This window comes from Tenrec ecaudatus, chromosome 1 (assembly GCF_050624435.1).
Source record: "Tenrec ecaudatus isolate mTenEca1 chromosome 1, mTenEca1.hap1, whole genome shotgun sequence".
NCBI classification, from domain to species: domain Eukaryota; kingdom Metazoa; phylum Chordata; class Mammalia; order Afrosoricida; family Tenrecidae; genus Tenrec; species Tenrec ecaudatus.
The window spans coordinates 59731620-59751341 of record NC_134530.1 but is presented as its reverse complement, the minus strand read 5'-3'; the positions used below and the strand labels follow the sequence as shown (position 1 = coordinate 59751341).

The window sequence follows — 19722 nt, the reverse complement described above, 5'->3', positions numbered from 1 at the left end:
TCAGTTAACTTTAGATACACAGAACTAGACCACGAAACTCCAGAGATCTGTAGTTAAAATCTCAATATATTGTTTTTAAGGTATTGTGTTCCATTGTGTGGTTATAAAATGATTTAATCATATTCCTATTGATAGATACAAAAACAGGGGCCATATCTGACCTCCTCTGGCTTCCCTATTGCCACAAGGCAGAGGCATGCCTGACCTGCCCCCACCCACCATCTTTCTTTACCCTGTTCTGACACCAGCCATTCCTCCCACAGCACTCTGCTTCTGTGCTGAGTGTGATAATTCATTGCAGTGGCCGCACAGAGCTCACAGACAATGCTGCCCAACACCTCTCCTTAATCAGTAGATCAGTAGTCATGTCTCTCTCCAGTCCTCAGCTTCTCAGCCATGTGGTTCCTTGCCCTGTGTCCTCTGTGGACCAGGAAGCTAGTGCATGCCCTGTCTCGTAGTCTTGGCACTGCTTCACTGTTTTGTTTCATCATCTTTTTGCCTTGGCCTCTGATCTTAGCCTGGCTCCTTGGTTTGTCTCATGGTCTCCGTGGTCACAGCCTCTGCTACTTCGAACAGAGCAGAGATCTCCAACATGCTCCATTGGTGGTTCTTCAGATCATCCTGGGACTTTGTTCTGTGCTTTCAAGATGATTGTTAGACACAGAGGAATGACTGATGTGTGTGGCTTTTGTCTTTCAGCAGACCTAGGAAACCTGGCTCACATCCTCTACTAAAGTGGAGACTTAATCCTATCTTAATCCAGTCCATTAACATAGCAAAAAAACTCCCTCCAAAATGCCATTATAGCTATAGGCAGAGGCCAGATTTATAATGCATCACATAAAGAGTTATGGCTAGAAGGGCAATATTAGTTGACTACAACTCAATGAACATCTTGTTTGTTTCAGCTTGGGGCTAACTCATACATTGTTGCATATATACAAGGGGGTACCAAAAAAAACCCTGGAATTGTGCTGGAAAGAGCTGAGTTTCTGTAGTATGCATTTTTCCCACTACACAAACATCAAGCAACTCAGTCTTGAGTTAGTGTACCCAGTGGCATCAGCTGGGAAAGTTCTCTCTAGTCACAGTGAATTTTTTTGTAAAGTTCAAGTTTTGCTCAAACTTCGTTTTTGTGATGGCCCATTTAAGAGGACAAAATGTGGCTGTGGAATTTTGTTTCCTGCCAGGAAAAATGCTGCAGAAATTGTTGTGATGCTGAACACAGCTTACAGGGACAGAGCTAAGGGAAAAACTCAAGTGTATAAGTAGTTTTCTCGTTTCAAAAAGAGTGAAATGTCAATTGATGACAAACCTCATTTTGGACATTCGTCAACTTCCCAAATAGATGAAAATATCAACTCCTTCCTGCATTTGGAGTTCATTCCACCAAGTCAGACTGTTAATCAAGCTTTCTAGTGAGAAGTTCTGAAGAGACTGCATCAGTGTGTGGCAAAAAATGCCTGATTTATGACAGACTGGGGACTGGTTTTGCCAAGCAAACAATGCACCTGCTCACGCAGCCATCTCTGTGTGCCAGTTTTGGCAAAATCCAGCATGCCTCTCTTGCCCCATGCCCCTGACTTTGTGTGACTTCTCTGTTTCCGAGAATGAGGAGGGGCATTTAAAGGACAGGGATTTGACAATGTAGAAGAGGTGTAGAAAAAAATGAGGGAGGTGTTGTCAGCCATCTACACAGATGAGTTTGAAAAATACTTTGAAGGTGATAAGGTTGTTTTGTAAAAAAAATTAAATACATAGCTTTGGGAGGGGGGAATTCTGGGTTTTGGGAATACCCCTTGTATATTGGATTATATTGGCATATTAGCATTAGCTGGAACGTTCCTTTCAGTCTAATAATGAATTGAATTTTGATACATAACATCATTCAATTGCCCTTCAAAAAGGTTTCGTCAATCTACGCTGTAAATCCCAGTATCTAGATGTTCCTGCTTTCTCTTGTCAATAATGGATATTATTAAAGCTTCTAATTTTTGCCAAGCTCATATGTAGGAAATACTATCTTGTGATTTTGATTTGTATTTCTTGAATTAGAAGTGAGGGAAAACATTTTTTATTTGTTAAGATGTATTTATTTTCTGTAAATTACCAGTTAATGTCCTTTATCCATTTTACTCATGAATTGTCTTTTTAATCAATGTAAGTATTTCTTTTTTTTTTTGATGTATTTCTTAACAATATTTTCCTTCATGACTTCTGATCCAAAGACTTGAAAACTTCATGCTATTAGTTTTGTTGTTAGAGTAATTTTATCATCTCTAAGTAGTATGCCGTCTCAAGATGTGCAACCTTACTTGTGAGTGTATTCTTCCACATTTCAACTCCTAATAGTCCCATTTGTTTCAGTAACCAAAATGGAGAGTACTGAAGTATCTTATTTTGGGGGTGGATGTGATTGGAACACTTTTTAAGAGTTGCCTAAAATGCACACTTAAGTTGTTATAGTACACAGTCTCTGATTATGTCTAATGCAGTTCCACATCCTTCTGTTCAGGTGAAAAGCTTCAGGTGCTGAAAGCTAAACTGCAAGAAGCAATGAAACTCCGGAGACTTGAGGAGCGTCAAAAGCGCCAAGCATTATTTAAACTAGATAATGAAGATGGGTTTGAGGAAGAGGAGGAAGAAGAGGAAGAAATGACAGATGAATCTGAGGAAGATGGTGAAGACGAGGTGGAGAAAGAGGAGGAGGAGGAGGGGGAAGAAGAAGAACTAGAGGAAGAAGAGAAGGAGGCGGCCGAGGAGGAAGAAAGCAATCAGGAGGTCTCTATGAATTATGTAATTTAGTCACCTTTTAAATATCTGCTCCCAAGTTATGATGAACAAGGGAAAAGAAAGTCAGCTTTGACTAAGAGTAGAATACTTGCCTGCACCTTTCTAACTCATAGCAACCCTCCAGAACAAAGCAGAACTGCCTTTAGGGTTTCCAAGGCTGTAACCTCTATGAAGGTAGACCACATTTTCTCCAGTGGAGTGGCTGGTGAGGTTAAATTACCAAGCTTTGGTTAGTATTCAAATGCTTAACCACAAACTCCTAGGACTCCTGAAAGTAGAGTAAACCTATTCAGTTGTATAAAAGCTTTTACCAAAAGAGATGGAAGTAGTTGCCTCTTAGCGCCTAAATCTTAACTGATCAGTTCTATCAGAACCATCGAATACCCCAAGTTCCCAGAACCATAGCCTTGGTTTCTACTGGTTAGTTTACATATGCTCATTTAAAATGCTAATATTGGAGTGAGTTTGTATTAGGGCCCTTCAAAGGTTATAGAAAAAAATTCCATTATCTTTTAATTCTAATTCTCCATGAACTTTTGAAGTCTCCTAGTATTAATAGGGACGTTTAACTTGATCTTTCGTTTGCTTATTTTTCTTTTCCCAGAATAATAAGCAGTCTTAACCTTGACCAGGTTAAGGTCTGGGAAAACTTCTTGAGCAGAGATCTTTCTGAGTTAATTTCTTTTTACATTGATGACTGGATTTGTCTTCTTCTACCTAGGGAAGAATGGTAGTGGGCTTGGTAGGCATGGGAAAAGAGAAAAGCTTCCTTGTTTGGATAAGTAAGAATCCTGGTTGGGTACTGGGGTCACTTGAAAGAGGTGGTTAGTATATGACCAAGTAGAGGAGGACGACGGCTGAGCTGGGTAGCACATACGGTGTGGCTGCTTTGAGGTCAGTAGTCTTACTGCAAGCTCAGGCTTATTTTGCCTCTGAACTGCATCAGTTAAATGGTCATCTCGTCATCCTTTAAGATATATTAGCATTAGTGGGAAAGTAAAAGGGCGGAGTAAGGTAAGTATAAAAGAGCTCTAGAAATGATATGGAAAAGTATACCAAAAATCATGGTCTGAAACTTCCCTCAGGCTTATCTTTCCAGCTTGAAGATGTGACGTGTAATCAAACACCTATGTTCAGGCTAGCAGTGCATTTACTCTTCGAGCGTTTGACTTGTACTATTACTTTGCTTTCGGTGGCGTAATCGCACACAGATTGCAGACTTCCTTCTTCATTGTGAGGAAACAGAAGCCAAAGGTGAGAAAGAAAATGATGGCAGCAGTGAAAGCAGCAAGTCAGTTGGTCTTCTCTCTGTTCCCAAGCCTCTCTCCTCAGATTCTACCTTACTTCTGTTTAAGGACAGCTCTTCCAAGATGGGGTAAGTGAGTTTTCTCTAGAGATAAGTCAGAGTCCCTTGGAGTTGCTCTTCTGATTAGAATCCGAGCAGCTATTCAGACATTTTACTCTCCTATCTTGTAGTTACTTTGCTTCGGAAGAAAAGTCGGAAACAGATGAAACCTCAAGCAAAAGGCCTGGTAAACTGGGTGAGTAGGGACTCTGAAGTAGTACTTGATACTAAAGGACTCCAATACCACTCCTGGTGGTGATCTGGTCTCCGAGGCAGCAATACTGGGAATTTAAGCATGGTAAAATTTTCTCAATTCATTTTGTGAGAACTTACATATGCAGTCACTTTACAGTTGATCGTGGGCACAGAGTAGGTCCTTTGTGAATACATGTTGACTTGAGTGAACTGGGTGAATTGATCTATCAGTTATAGATCAAAGAGGAAGAGGTCTGGTTGCTTAACTGAGGTCAGCAAAGGCATTAAGGAGGTTAGAAAACAAAGGGAAAGTTCTGATGTCATTTGGTTCAGTGCTAAACCCTGATTGTATAATGCTGTTTTGGTAGTGTCATTTACCTTTAACGTAATGTTTTAAAACACATAATTTGAGGGGTTTGCCTGTGAGTTTTACCTGGCAGTTTTATTATCAACTCTTTTTTTCAACAAATCCACCTCATTTTTGGAATCACTCACTTAAAAGTTTTCGTTGGCTCTTTAGATGAAGATGATTCATGCTCTCTGCTGACAAAGGAAAGCAGCCACAATAGCAGCTTCGAGTTGATTGGCTCCACGATTCCTTCCTATCAGCCTTGCAACAGACAAGTAGGCCGAGGGACCAGCTTCTTCCCTACAGCAGGGGGATTCAGATCTCCTTCCCCGGGGCTATTTCGGGGCAGTTTGGTTAGCTCAGCATCTAAGGTGAGATGGTATCAGTTTTCTAATCTCCTCCTTTTGCTTCCCACACTGCTAAATAAAGTGTGTCTATGCCAACCAACTCCCACCACAGCGGCACTGAGCTTATGTATGTTCACTTTTAAAACGCCACCCTTTTTGTGTATTAGAAATAAGCTTCATGCACGTCTCACTTTCTCCGTGGTATTTGTTTTTACACTGCTCTTGGCTCTGCATTGTCCTCAACTGCAATTGCCTGAGAATAGATGAATGTTGGAAATAGCAACTTCTGTTGTTGTCATGACAGTGAATGACATTTGTAAAATGTTTTGTTTTGTTTGGTTTGGGTGCCAGAGTTCAGGGAAGCTGTCTGAGCCTTCACTTCCCATAGAGGATTCCCAGGATCTGTATAACGCCTCCCCAGAGCCTAAGACACTTTCCCTAGGAGCAGGAGACTTCCAGTTCTGTTTAGAAGATGACACTCAGAGCCAACTGTTGGACGCAGATGGGTAGGTAGTTTTATGTTTCTGTGGGTGGAAATGGTGCTGGGTACTGCTTAATTTGGGTTAAAAATAAAGTGAGCTTCTGTCACTCCATCTGTGCTTTCTCTTCTGAGAAAGAGAAGGTGTACTGATGATTAGTATTTCAGTCTCTAGTTTAAACAAAGTCTCCAAAAGAGAGAACGTAAAGATCGCTTGCTGACCACCCTGATCCTTTGATCTCTGGCTCACCTGAAATGCATAGATCTGATATCACAGGGCATCAGATATCACAAGGGCATCAGATTTCTCTGCATCCATATTGACTACAAGGGCCCTTGAAGTTGATGAGAAAAGGGAGTTAAAAGGTAGTGAAATTCTTGCACAAACTCTTTGAAGCCCCTCAGATCTTGTGATAGTTGAGTGGGAATGAGAACTGACATACCTGGGCACACTGCATAGAAATGACACCATCTTCTGGTTTCTTGTCTCATCTGAAATAAAAAATGATCTTTTACTATGTAAATCACATTCAGCCTTTCCCTTAACTTACGGCCCCCAACTCCCTATGAGATTATCTAGCACAGGTCTCAAGTCTGAATCTTTTATTGTCTGGTTTTGGATTCAGCTTCTAACTTCGGTGTGATAGATGGGTTTAGAGTCCTCCGCACCACTTTGCTTCTTGCCTGGAGAAGTTCTTCCCTATTCTTGGTGCTTGCAGGTTCTTAAATGTCCGGAACCACAGGAATCCGTACCAGGCTTTGCAACCCCGGCTGCCGTTGGCAAGCATGGATGAGAATGCTATGGATGCGAACATGGATGAGCTGTTGGATTTGTGTACTGGAAAGTTCACGTCTCAGGAAGACAAGTCTCAACCCGGGAAGAATGGCCAGAAAGGGAACATGGAGGAGCTTCTGAGCCTTTGCTCAGGGAAATTCGCTTCTCAGGGTAACGAGCCACGGGAACTTCCAGCGTCCTGAAGCCCTTGACCCTCTGGGTGACAGCTCTCAGAAGAGAGATAGAATCTACATATAGGCTGAACTCACTGCCCAGCTCCCTGACATTGACAGCTCTCCCTTTCTTAGTGTGATAAAGTATTAAGACTGCTTTAGCTCTGGCCATGTGATTTGCCATTGATGGTCCATATTCATTTATGTGTGAAGCTTAGCACAGTGTCTGGTGCATAGTACATGTCATATAAATGCTAACTTCCTTTTCCTACCTGTGTTGCCCCATACCCACACCTGCTAGAATGTAAGCTCCATGAGGGCTGGCACCTTTGTTTTGTTCACTACTCTTCCCGTAGGGCCTGGCACACACTTTGAAAAGATTTGTTAAATGAACGGACGGTGGGCTCTTTTTGACAAGCTTACTCTACAACCATATTGAGCTGGCATGGCTGGGAAAAGAGGCGAAACCTGTCAGTCACGGTGACATATCTTGTCTTTGTTTTGATGTAGAAACTTCCACTCCAGCTGTCTCCGAGTTACGTATGCAGGAGGAGGAAAGCAGCACAGGTGCTCCGATGGAAGCAGCACTTGCTCTCTGTTCAGGTTCTTTTCCAACAGATAGGTGAGTCTCAGGGACTGGCTGGGTTTGGGGAAGGTGCTCTCTTTTGATAGTCGTAAAATCCTGGGATCACATCCTTTGAGCTTACCTATAATTGGTCAGACTTCCTATCCCAGCTGAGAGTCTTGCAGTGACTTTGAGTCTCATAGTAATTAACACAGTAAGGAATTTATAAGACTTTCATTGAGTTGATGGAGAACAGAGTAAAAAACCTGCAACCCCTTGTCTGTAGTTTCTTGAAGAGATTGTTTGTGTTGGCTGCTTGTAGTTTGCTTTCAACAACTTACTGATTTGTTGGTTTGCATTTTAGGGAGGAAGAAGGTGAAGAAGAGGAATTTGGAGACTTCCGGCTTGTCCCAAATGATAACGAGTTTGATAGTGGTGAGGAGGTGAGTATAAAGGGAACAAATGAATGATAACAACTCCAGATATTGTTGCCCCCCCTAAGTTCTTGAAAATTCTGAGTTTGGTACCTTATCAGAAGCAATTTCCTAGGACGAATATTTGGACAGGATTTTATAAACCCTTTATTAGCTAAGGATCCATTTTTTTGTGCTTAATTTTGGATGTGATGCTCACTCTATAGGATGAACACAGTGGTCAGAATGACTCTGACCAGGAAGCTCTGCCATGGGAAGATGATGATGAAGAAGAATTCCTGAAGCAATCCGAGAAGTTGAAAAGGCAAATGTAAGTGTGTAACAGTTCCCTGTAGAACTTAGCAAGTTCTCCTAACAGTTCATTTTTACTTGTTATATTGTTCCTTTGTGTGGTTAACATAGATTAAAGACAATCTTTCCACCTGCCCGGTGACCTCCCTTGAATAGTTAACGATGATAGTCATATCCATCTCATTACCATTTTCATTGAGTAGTTTCTGTCCCAAACATCTCTAGTTCCTTCAGGCAAAGTGTCTCATGGGATGTTGCTTCCAGAGCCCTCATGCGCTGGGTATTCCCCTTATTAACGTGCGGTCTGACTGCTGATGAGTGTGGTGGCACTGCTGCGTCCCTGGTCTAGATGCATCTGGCCTAGTATTGCACCAGATTGGAGGAGCTGGGTTATATTCTAGATCCTAATGGTCTGCTAAACTCACTGCATCTCGGTAACCAAACTTTCTAGGTCTTTTTGCGTATGTATTGGTGTGTCATTCTAAGTGTCCCTTGACCTGCTATTACCAACTGACCCTTTAAAATGTTTAGTGTTTTATTTTTATTCTTATTATGAATGTACAAAGTTTCTCTTAGAAAATAAAAAAGAACATATAGAGATATAAATTAAAAAATCATCTTCAAGTCCATTGTCCAGAATATATGTAAAATGTTGGTGTTGGTCATTTCCTCTTAGCCTTTCTTCTTTTTATGCATATATTTCTGTCTGCACTGAGATCACTCTATATATAATTTTATGTAAAATGTTGCATCTTTCTGTCCTCTTAACATTATCCATAACCATGAAAAAAATATTTAATGAAATCACTTTTTGGGGGAATTCTATATTATTTTATGTGAGTGACTTTTGGAAGTTATTTTTAGGACATTATATTGATTCCTATTAGATTTATATTGTCCCATTCTGTGAAATTAGTTTTTGGTTTGATTTTGTCACCTGTCTTATTAACTTTCATACATCTTTGGGTCATTCATAGACTTTCCTAAAACAGTAGTTCTTAAACCATATTTAACTGCAGAGCTCTTTGTTCAAATGAAATCGATAGCTGTAAGTTGAATTGTTCAAAGATGGTGGAGGTAGGTGAATGATTTCCCCAGAGGCCCTAGGATTAAGATGAGCTCAGTTTTTAAAAACCCAAAGCACAAAAAAACCAAAACATTAATAGGAATATGGGATGTATGGTTTGACTCTAAGAAAATTAGGAGTTGTCCAAAAAATGAAGTTAATACACAAAGATCAATATCCTACGTATTAGTGAGTGGAAATGGGCTGGTATTGGCCATTTTGAATTGGACAGTGATATAGTTTACTATTGGGTCTGTATGCTGAGAAAAAAAATCAGAGAAGTTAGACTATATAAAGAACCTGGTATTAAATGTAAAAAACAAAACAAAAAAACCTGGCATCAGGATTGGAGGAAGATTTGTTAATTTGTTATATGCAGATGGAAAAACCTTGCTTGCTGAAAGCAAAGAGGATTTCAAACATTTACTGATGTAGATCAAAGCCTTTAATATAAAGCCTTTAACTGTAGTTCATCATAAAACATTCCTCACATAGATCAATAAGCAATATTCTCATAATGAGAATATTGAAGTTGTCAAGAATTTCATTTTACTTAGATCCACAATGAACACCCATGGAAGCGGCAGTCAAGAAATCAAATCACTGGAGAGCAAATGCTTTGAAAATAATGAGGGCAAAGAATGTACAGATGTGCTTTATACAAGTGATGTATGTATGGATTGTGATAAGAGTTGTATGAGTCCCTAATAAAATGTTTAAAAAAACAGAAAGTCTCCTGGAAAGGGGGGGGGGGAAGGAAAGAAATCACATATTATATTGAGGACTAAAAGATACATGACACAGCCATGGTACTTCCGTTTTCCTCTTCTGCGTGGTTTTGGCAAGGCATATTAACTATACCATGGACTGCCAAAAGAACAATCTGTCTTGGAAGAAGTACAGCTAAAATTCTCTTTGGAAGTAACAATGGTGATACTTGTGTATACTCCACACTTCAGACATGTTATCAGGAGCGACTAGTCCCTAGAAAGCCTTCCTGGTTGGTAAAGCAGAGAGCAGGTCGGAGGACAGGAGGAAACACTAGGAGATGGATTGACACACTGCCTACAACAGTGGGCTCCAACTGCAGTGTTTGTGAGGTTGGCCCAGGGCCAGGCAATGTTTATGAGGTTGTGCACAGGGTTGCTGACTTGGAAATGACTTGAAGGCACACAACAACCTTTAGTCTGTCTCCTAAAGCTGATATGCTTCAGTGCAAAACAAAATACTTCAAACCTTTCAGCAGACATGTCCCAATTGTATAGAGAAAGCCAAGAGTTTTTACTTTAGAATGAACCTGGGTTGGATCCTGGTTTTGCATACCTTCTAGCTGTGAGAACTTGGAACAAATTGTTTAATGTCTCTGAACCTCACTTAGCTCACCAGTAAAATGAAGAGACTAGTAATACCCCAAGCCCATCTATACCAGGGTGGAAATGGGCTCTACAGGCCTTTTAGTGGCTGATTTTCCAGATGTAGACTACTAGGCCTTTCTTCTGAGGTCTCAAACCTCTAACCTTTGGGACCATTGGCACCACCCAGGGATTCCATAACAGTTCCCACTCCGGAGATGACGTCCATGGAGCTCAGATTTTGGCACACAGTATAAACTGAATGATAGACTTTTTGATATTGTTAAAATATCTTACTGTGACTTCAAGCTTATTGTTATTAAAGTTGGCTCTATACTCCTTGCTCATTGCTTTCACATTCTGTGGTTATTTATGCTCATTGTTGCCTTTGTTAATCTTCAAAATTCTTTCCAGGAGATTGAAGAATTACCTGGAAGATGAGGCCGAGGTGTCCGGCAGTGATGTGGGAAGTGAAGATGAGTATGATGGGAAAGATATTGATGAATATGAAGAGGATGTAATTGATGAAGCACTTCCTTCTGAGGAAGAATTACAGAGTCAGATCAAGAAAATACACATGTCAGTACCCCAGCAACCCCTTCTGCGGACTGGAGTGCATCCTCAAGCAGCTCTGTAACCGCAGACACCTTCTCTTCCCTGCTCTAGGAAAGCCATGCTGGATGACGACAAGCGACAGTTACGTTTATACCAGGAGAGGTACCTAGCTGACGGCGATCTGCACAGTGACGGTCCTGGGCGCATGAGGAAATTCCGATGGAAAAACATAGGTATCTTGGTTGTTGCCTTTGAAAGCAAATGGCTATGATGTACATACGTACACTTTGTTCAGTTTGAAATGACAACTGGAAGTCAAAACTACCCAAGGCTGTAGTGGAGGACCTGACAGTAACCATGGTTTTCAGCTAGTGGATTGGAAAAGTTTGTGTCACTAAATGAGTAATAAGCGTTAATGTTATGCCTGTCCCAAGTACCTTCTCCAGGAGGGATTGCAGGATACTGATAGGCTTAACTCTGCTTTAGATGATGCATCCCAGGTGGACTTGTTCCACAGAGATTCTGATGATGATCAGAATGAAGAACAGTTGGATGAGACGGAAGCCAGGTGGAGAAAGGAGCGAATTGAACGAGAGCAGTGGCTTCGGGACCAGGTAGGCAGTCTGCAAGAAAGTTGTCTATTATAACTTAGTCACTTTTGGAGGAGTAAGCACCCATTTTATCATAATTTCCAAAACGCAGACAGGGTAGAGCTGTCCTGTTTAATCTTTGAGTCTTCTTATGTGCGTGCTCTGAGATAGGGTCATCACCAAGCAGCTCCCTTTGTTTCTTTGCCAAAAAAAAAAAAAATTCCCCCTAAAGCAGAAAAGTTTGCACACACACAAAAAGAAAAGAAAGCCAGTACCTTAACTTCATAACCCAGGCCATGCTAACTGTCTGTGGGAAGCTGCAGACTGTTCTGTTAGCGTGGTTTGATTTTCATTTTCAGGCACAGCAGGGGAAAGTTGCAGCTGAAGAAGAAGAAGAAATTGGAGAAGACAGTCAGTTTATGATGCTGGCCAAGAAAGTTACTGCCAAAGCCCTTCAGAAGACTGGTATGCTCCAGTGCTCGGGGTTACTTCTTAGATTGCTGGTGGTGGCTCCGTGGGGGGGCTGCAGCCTCCAGGGTTTGTGCCTTATACTGTCTTAATGAGGCCCACAGAAGTGAGGAGAGAACAGTGTTTTTGGCTCTTAGTAGCCTGGGAAATAGAGGTTGTTCTTGTCAGCATATATAACTGGCTTTGCTGTATGTTCTAAGGCAACTCAGTCGCAGATGCTGGCCCAGGATGGTATATATAACTCTCCAAAGCTGAAGCTCTTCAACGCTATTCCACAGTCTTACTGTTCCTGTTTTTGTTGTTGGGTTGTTTGTTTGAATATTTACTGGTAATCATTAGTCAATTTGTTCAACCTACTTGTCTGTTTTCATGGGACCACTTATTATAGTTAGAAACTCGTCACTATAATATAATCAAGGGCTCTTATGGCTTGTTGATTAGAAGGCTTGTTTAGATTTAAGAGGGATTATACCTAGATGGTGCCTGGCTACCATTTCTGAACATTTTGATCAAAGACTACAGGAGAATCTTGATCACACGGGGGGAAATGCAGAACAGAATTCCAAATGCAAACACCAGACTTTCTTGAGCTACGAAGACTGGGGAACCCCTGAAACTATCGCCTAGAGATCACCTTTAAACCTTAAAGAAAAATAGCCTCTGAAGTCTTCTTAAAACCAAACAATCGTTTTGCTTAATGAGGAAAGCACGTCTGCTTCGAACCGTCTACATGGGATGAAGTTGACTAGCAAGTCAAAAATAGGTAGATACATAATATAGGCAGTCAATTCATGCTAATGGGGCAGGGACAGTTCAGAAGGGTGAGAATCATTACACACTCAAAGAATGTAATCACTGTCGCTGAATCATCCATGTAGACGTACTGAATTGTAGTGCTGTTAGCTCAACAAAAATAAAATGATTGAAAAAGGATACCACACACACACTCACACACAAACTCTGCCTAGAACAACCTTTGTCTTTTTTCCCCTCTAGCTAATCGCACTATGGTGGTTCAGGAATCAAAGTCATTACTCCGAAGCCCTTTTGAAGCCATCAAACCAGGAAGTGCCCACCAGGTTGGTTGGGGACCTTGTTAGCCTGATGTCCTAGTCTGCAGGGCATAAATGCACACTCTTTGCTATTCGGAGACATCCTTGGCGGTGTAGTGGTTCTAAGTTGGGCTGCTAACTAACTACGAGGGTCACAGGTCAAAGCTACTAGCCACTCAACAGGCGACAGATGGGGCTTTTTACTCCCGTAAAGAGTAGTTTCCACGGTCTTGGAAACTCTCAGAAGCAGTTCCACCCTGTCCTACAAGGTTGCTATGAGTCGGCATCGACTCAGTGGCAGTGAGTTTGGTTCTGCTTTTGGGGGTGGGGGCGAGGGGCTTCAGAAAATATAAGTAGATATCAGGAGAGCAGGACTATGTCATCATAACTTTTGGGGGAGCAGCAGGAATGGGCTGGCTTTTCATTATTTAGCACTTGGGATTTGATGCCAAATGACTCTTCTTTCCTCAGCTGAAGACAGGCTCCTTGCTCAACCAGCCCAAAGCTGTGCTTCAGAAACTGGCAGCCCTCTCTGACCTCAACCCTACGGCTCCCCGAAACTCAAGAAACTTTGTCTTCCATACACTTTCTCCTCCCAAGGCTGAGGTGGCAAAGGAATCTCTGAGGCCTCAGGTACGAATGTGAGAGCTGGTTTGGTGGCTGATTTCGTGTCTTCCTAAACCCTAATGCATTTTTTTAATTAAAAATTGGTGGGGGGGTTTAAAGAGATATGCTGCTACTGCAGAGTTGACATTTCCAACAAGAGAATTGCTACCGCTCGTAAATAATCAACTTTCAGACTTACTTGGAAATTTTGCCTCCCCATCCCCACTTTTCCCCCCTTGTTCTAATTGCTTGTGATTTAACTATGAGGTGCTTAGGAGCCAGTTAAAGATGCGTAGTGGTAGGCTATTGCTCTTGAGTTGGTCTAAACTCCCTCTCTGCTCTCCAGGGAAGGAGAAGGGGTCCATCTTTAATTGCATCTCCCTCACCAAAGCGTCACAAAACCGAGGATAGCACCTCAGGACTGAAACAAAGCATTTTCAGATTCTTGGAAAGCTAACTTCAAGGATCACTGCCAGCAGCTATGTTGAGACTGCCTTGAGATGCTCCGCACTGATGCCCACACTGATGACCCTCCTCCTTGCCTAATCACTGCATTAAGAATTACAGACAGAAATTCCACTTAGTTCCACTGCCTGGACCTGGCTCTGGATCTCTGTTCGAGTGTTATTTCCTGCATTGGCCATTCATCATGGCAGCTGTTGTGTTTACAGCCCTTATTCATGGAATACCTGAGAGACGCTTCACTTCTTCCATTAAACACTTGACATTTTATCTTAGCAGCTTCCTGGGTTGATACCTCACGTGACAGAGGTTGTTGAAAGGAGGAAAGAGTGTGGCATTATAGTGAATAGTGGAAGTCAGAGTGTCTCCTTCTCTCCTCTGAGATCAGCACCGCAGTGACCAGGAATCCGAGAAAGGGACTTCTTAGAAGACCTAGAGCTCACTCAAAGGGGTTGTTGTAGTCGCCCCCCTCCGTTTCCCTGGGTGCCTTTTCTGAAGACTTCCACTTGGCCTTTGCTGCCTTTAGAAGAAGGACTCAAACAGGGCTAAGCCATGAGACCTTGGAGGACGAAGAGTAAGATAAAGGCTTTCACTCAGTCCTGCCTTCTCAAGATGTTCCTGGCACAGATCTCCATTCTCAACGTCAAACACTTGCTCATGGAGCTCCCTTCCAGCTTGACAAAAACGACTGTCACCCTTATCTGTGGCGGTCTCTTGACTTTGGTACTTCATCCTGGCCGGTACTTGAATATTTCATTACTTAGAAGACCACCATGGAGTTTATAGTTGAAGAGAGTTGCCTTCCCTGCCCCCTTTCCCTGAACTACCGTGAGGCTCTCAGAATTGTAGATGATTTTTACCCCTCAGCACTGAGTCCTGCTGCTGCTCTAGGACACCACTCCACGTGAGGCCAAGTGTCAGTGTCAAGAGCCTGACTCGGGAGTTGGATGACATTGTGCCCGTGTCTGTATTGGAGATAGGGAACACCTGCCTAACTGGTGAAAGTAGGATATGGGTTTTCCACAGTTCTTTTCCTAAGACTCAAGTTGCTGACTGACAGAACACGTTTGTGTATTTATAATCTTGTAATGGGGGAAATGTGTACAAAGATGTTTAACATGTGTGTCCTTTTTCAATAAATGCCAATGCCTCAGAGGCAGGGTTTATTGCCCAGCTTGAATGTCCAAATGTCCATCCTTAGGTTAGCACCTGACTGCTGTTGAGGGGCCTTTCCTCATCCGTGTGTCTCCCTCCCAAGGGAACTCTGAGTCTACAGTGAGGCTGCTGCAGTTGTCTCCTGGCTGCTTGTAAGTTCTGGAAATTGATCAAATAAACTTACCCCAAACTGTTTGGGGTCAGTGCAGGGCTCGGAGGACAGTTTACATAAGTGGTACCTAGTGTGACATCCCTCTCACGGGTATTTTCTTTTTAACTGACTCTCCCTGTTCCTCCTTAAAGCCGTGCAGCCTTACAGAGTGCCCAAGACGAGGCAACTGGGACAAAGGGCTAGGTATTTCTCCCCTCTGGCTGCTTCCCCCATGGAACAGGGTTGGTGTTGAGCACTGAAGATAAAAGAATTAATGCCTGAGAAACCAGGGGAGCAAACGGTTTCTGCTCTAGGGTCCATGGGAAAGCACTCTCCTTGGAGAAAGGGCAGTGGAGTTTTGAGTCGGGTGACATTTCCTCGTGTTGATGTAGCTGCCATAAGGCAAGCTGAGCGCTGGCTTTGACGACAGGATTGACGTGGAGACTAGTGACCTGCCCCTGTGCCCCGTGTGCACAGCGTCGAGCCGTCGCATAAGCTGTGCCTCAGTGAGACTGAAGCCCTAGGGCCTGCGACTAAGACTATTGCTGCTTAGCTCTGCAGCTTAGAAACTGACAGAGTGGGGAGAGTGAGACCCCCGTGAGTCCGAGGGTCATTTCTAACGTTTGTTCTTCTCACTGGGCGTTTGCTTCATTTAAATCTCTCATCTCATAATCAATGCGCATTGCACACAGCGCTCCAGTCTCCATCAAACACCAAGTTATGTTAGCTGAAGCACCCTACAGACAGATGCTCACAACTCCCTGCAGGAGTCCTCACCTCAACAGCCTCTTTACAGCCGTTTGCACTTTGAGAGAATCACTAGCAGCTGAGGCTGGCAGGCTCTCCTGGGTGTCTCTGCTGCTTTTACCTTCAGGAATTACAGCTAATAGCTCTTGGGGTTTCCTGTCCTGGGATTTGTGCACCTTAGCACGGGGTGACATAGTGGTTACATGTTGGGCTGTGATCAGCATGGTAGACAGGTGGAGACCACCAGCAACTCCTTAGAGAAAGACTAGACTTTCTCCTTCATCGACAGTTAACGGTCTCAGGAACCCACAGGGGGTTGCTATGAACCAGCATTGTCTTGTTGGCCGTGCATTTTGGTCTTGGTTTGGATAGTATCATAGCTTCTGCCTCTAGCATACTCACTGCCTGGCACACAGTCTAGAGCGTGGCGGCCCCTAAAATACCAAGTGGATAACACCACACCTTTCCGAGCCACTGTTTACATTGGTAGAGGGAGAAAGGTAATTCAGCTCTCAGAGTTGCTCTCAGTTGGAAATCGTATGTGAATGCACTCCCAATGCTTCTTTCTCTGCAAGCATAAGAAAATCGCTGATAACAGTAGTAGTTGTTTGGTCGTTTACGCCTCCAAGGACCATTGTCTTACAAGTACCCCCAACCATAACATCTCTAGGCATTTGATCTTCCATTCCCAGAAACCTGCTCCTCCTGTTTGCCATTTCAGCAAGCGGCACCTCCCAGTCACTCAGGCTCGAAACCTGAAGCACATTTTGGATGCTTCCTCCCTTAAGTCCCAAATTCAGCAAGCCCACAGCCTATTAGTATTTCCGTTTCCACAGTGTGTCATGAAGCAACTTACTTCTTACAGCTCCTTACCTAACACCCTCGCCCAAGGCCCCATCACTTCTCTCCAAGAGACTAGCACCCTAACTCCCCACCTCTACTCTGACTTCCTTCCAGTCATTCTGGGCACAGGGGCCCAAATGTGAACTTTGTGAAAATGTTGATTGCAGATGCCACTGCCCTACTTAAAACCTTTTGGTGTCTCTTCCAGTGTCCTCAAAAGAAAATCTAAATTCTCTTCTGGCCCACAAGGCCCTGTCTGCTGTAGCCCTGCCTCCTTACCTACCCATTCCTCCCCTTTCCCATTACACCCAGCCTCGGGGCCTTCCAGAGCATCTTTCCCTTCCTGAATGCCCTCTCACACTGGCTAATGTGTAATTCTCCACATGTTAATTAAAGTTAATTTCCTCAGGGACACCTTCCCTGACCACCAACATAAATCCAAACTCCCTGCCATTGCGTTGATGCCAACTCATGGTGACTCGATAGGACCCGTGGAACTGATCATGTGAGGGTCACCTAGACTAACTCTGGGAGTAGAAAGCCTTGCCTTTCTTCCAAGAAGCGGCTAGAGGTTAGAAGTTCAACTTGTCACCACTTTGCTCCCAGGGCTCCCTGGCTTCCTGGCATCATCAAAATATCTGGAAGCAAATACATCATTTATTAATTTGGTCAACTTCTGTTAGCTTTCTAGTCTTTTCTTTTGGATCTTTTTGTATAGTTTGCTTTCTGAATGTGTTAGATCTGCCTTCCCCGTGAGACTATCAATTCTGAAAGCAGAAGCCATATCTATGTTTTGTTTGGAAAAGAAAAAGTCTGCTGAGCACAATGCTTGGCATGTAATCATTGTTCATTAACTGTTTATTGATCAGCGAATGCTAGGAAGCCTGAAGCCTAATGGTGAAAAGCTCGGAGCTGCATTACCTACAAATGCCCTTTCCTAATGCGAGGTCGAAGAGCCGTGGTTGCTATGGGAGTGCTTGGAACCTTGATCTGCAACTTAAAAGAGACATGACCTTGAGTAAGTCATTCTATCTGAAATTTTTTCCTCGACTGAGGCTCAAGTGAAATGGCTTGCTTTATCGCTCACAGAGTTACATTTAGAAGCATAGGTACAGATGAATGCGAAATGACTTCACATTTGGAAAATTGTCCTACTGCTGCCTAGTGTGTAATAGTGCCTCCTTATTCTTTGGCTGAGTGGGAAGGAGAGGCCAAGGGTCAACCAGGCTCCATGGCCCATCAGCCCACAAGCCTATCCCAGCAGCCAGTGGGCATGGGCTGTGTACTTAAATGTGTGTGGGGGGGGTGGGTGGGTGTAGGAATGGGAGTCTGCTGGGTGCCTGAGCACAAGTGGAAATCTGCGGGAGCAGGCACAGCTTTCCCTCTGGGAGACCCTAGTGTCCGGTCTCTAGTCATGGTGCCCCTTTGTTTGCACTGTCTGCAGCCTTTCTAGCCCATCTTCTTGTCCTCTCTCCTCTCACCTTAAAGCTTTTTCATTTTCAGCTTATTGATTTAGTTCTTCCCTGTGGTGGGATCATAATGGGAAACGGGGGGTGAAATAGCTACAAGCCTGAGGGAGACTGGAGGAAGCACTGGAACTGGGGTCTTGGGCACTTTCCCTTCATTTTACAGGGAATTCATTTGAGAATACTATTCTGTGGTGTTCTTGATGGCTGGTGGGCTGGAGGCAGGGTGAAGGAGGTTGGTGAAACATGGGGTGTGTGTTGGGGGTGGGGGGGCGTCCTAAGGAGGGAAAGTGCTAGGGCAGGGTTGGGAGTCTGAGTCATAGTTGAGGCTTCTTAGCCCCCACCTCTCACTCAGAGAGGCTGAGAGAAAGGGAATAGTAGCTGACTGCCCACCCCGCTCTTTGTCTTGTCTAATTTAACTTACGTTATTTATCAAAAAGACAGGTTATTTGGAAAACCAGATGGACCCAGGCAAAAATCATCTGGGTTTTACAAACGTGAAAAATTAGGTTCTGGGGGCCAGGAGGGAAGGCGCGGGCACGCGTGTGTGTATGTGTGTGCACATGCGTGAGTGCGCGCGCGCATGTGCATGTCCCTGCCCGCCCCAGGGTTGAGGGGCTTTGTGTTTTATAGTCAGAACTAGTAATTGCTCTGTGACAAGCCCCCCCTTTACCTTCAAGTTCTTTCTGATTGGATTGTAAATAGGAAGGTGAACATCTTCACGCCAGTGGCTGGGAGTACTGAAAGTTTATTGGCCAAAGACATGGGAGAGCAGGTGCTGACCTCTGCCTCTAGCCCTCTCCCCTCCACAGAATGCGTGGTTAAGGAGAGATGCAGGTTCAGGAGGTTCCTGGAGCAGAAAGCCTTACCTCTCAGCCCTTTAATCTCGTTTCAGCACAATTGTATCAAGTTACCCGAGTTAAACATTAGCGAAGCTCTTATTCTCTTGCCTAGCTTTCTAATGATCGACTGGCCAAAGAACACAGGAGAGTTCAATCTATCTCCCGCAAAGATTATTGTTATTGTTAGGTACTATAAGGTCAGTTCCTACTCATAGCGGTCCTTTGCACAACAGGACAAAACACTGCCTTGTCCTGTGCCATCCTTGCAAGTGTGCCTGTGTTTGAGCCCACTGTTGCAGGCACTCTATCAGTCTAGCTCGTGGGACAGGGTGGTGAGGGGGTGTCTTTACAGCCGAGAACACCATCTGGAGTGGTTCTACTCTACAGCTCATAGGGTCGCGTGACTTGGAATTGATGGAAACGGGTTTGGTTTTTTTATTTATCCATAATGTATCCAAGTTAACCAGCCTCCTCCTAGGAAACAGTGGCTCCCTATATCCCTACCACAGGAATTGTTAATGCTGTTGGTTCTGTCCCCTCCGGGCAGCAACATTAGGGAGGAGTGAGCAGGATGCTCTGAAGGTAGAGCTCTCAGCTGCAACAGGGGAGAGAGGTGCTCAAG

At 43.6% G+C, this 19722-nt stretch overlaps 1 protein-coding gene across 1 annotated transcript in view; it reads left to right on the top strand.

Moving 5' to 3' along the window:
- CLSPN (claspin) overlaps window positions 1–15130 on the top strand; it is a 30737-nt gene extending 15607 nt beyond the window's left edge. Inside the window, exons 10-25 of the mRNA XM_075553838.1 lie at window positions 2516–2781; window positions 4005–4168; window positions 4270–4334; window positions 4854–5053; window positions 5381–5535; window positions 6227–6453; window positions 6966–7077; window positions 7385–7463; window positions 7661–7764; window positions 10578–10742; window positions 10830–10951; window positions 11205–11332; window positions 11668–11773; window positions 12773–12855; window positions 13300–13461; window positions 13781–15130. Of these exons, the coding sequence (XP_075409953.1) occupies window positions 2516–2781; window positions 4005–4168; window positions 4270–4334; window positions 4854–5053; window positions 5381–5535; window positions 6227–6453; window positions 6966–7077; window positions 7385–7463; window positions 7661–7764; window positions 10578–10742; window positions 10830–10951; window positions 11205–11332; window positions 11668–11773; window positions 12773–12855; window positions 13300–13461; window positions 13781–13891 (2249 nt within the window). The 3' untranslated portion in view covers window positions 13892–15130. The remainder of the gene's footprint in view (window positions 1–2515; window positions 2782–4004; window positions 4169–4269; window positions 4335–4853; window positions 5054–5380; window positions 5536–6226; window positions 6454–6965; window positions 7078–7384; window positions 7464–7660; window positions 7765–10577; window positions 10743–10829; window positions 10952–11204; window positions 11333–11667; window positions 11774–12772; window positions 12856–13299; window positions 13462–13780) is intronic.
- The last annotated feature ends 4592 nt before the right edge of the window (window positions 15131–19722 follow it).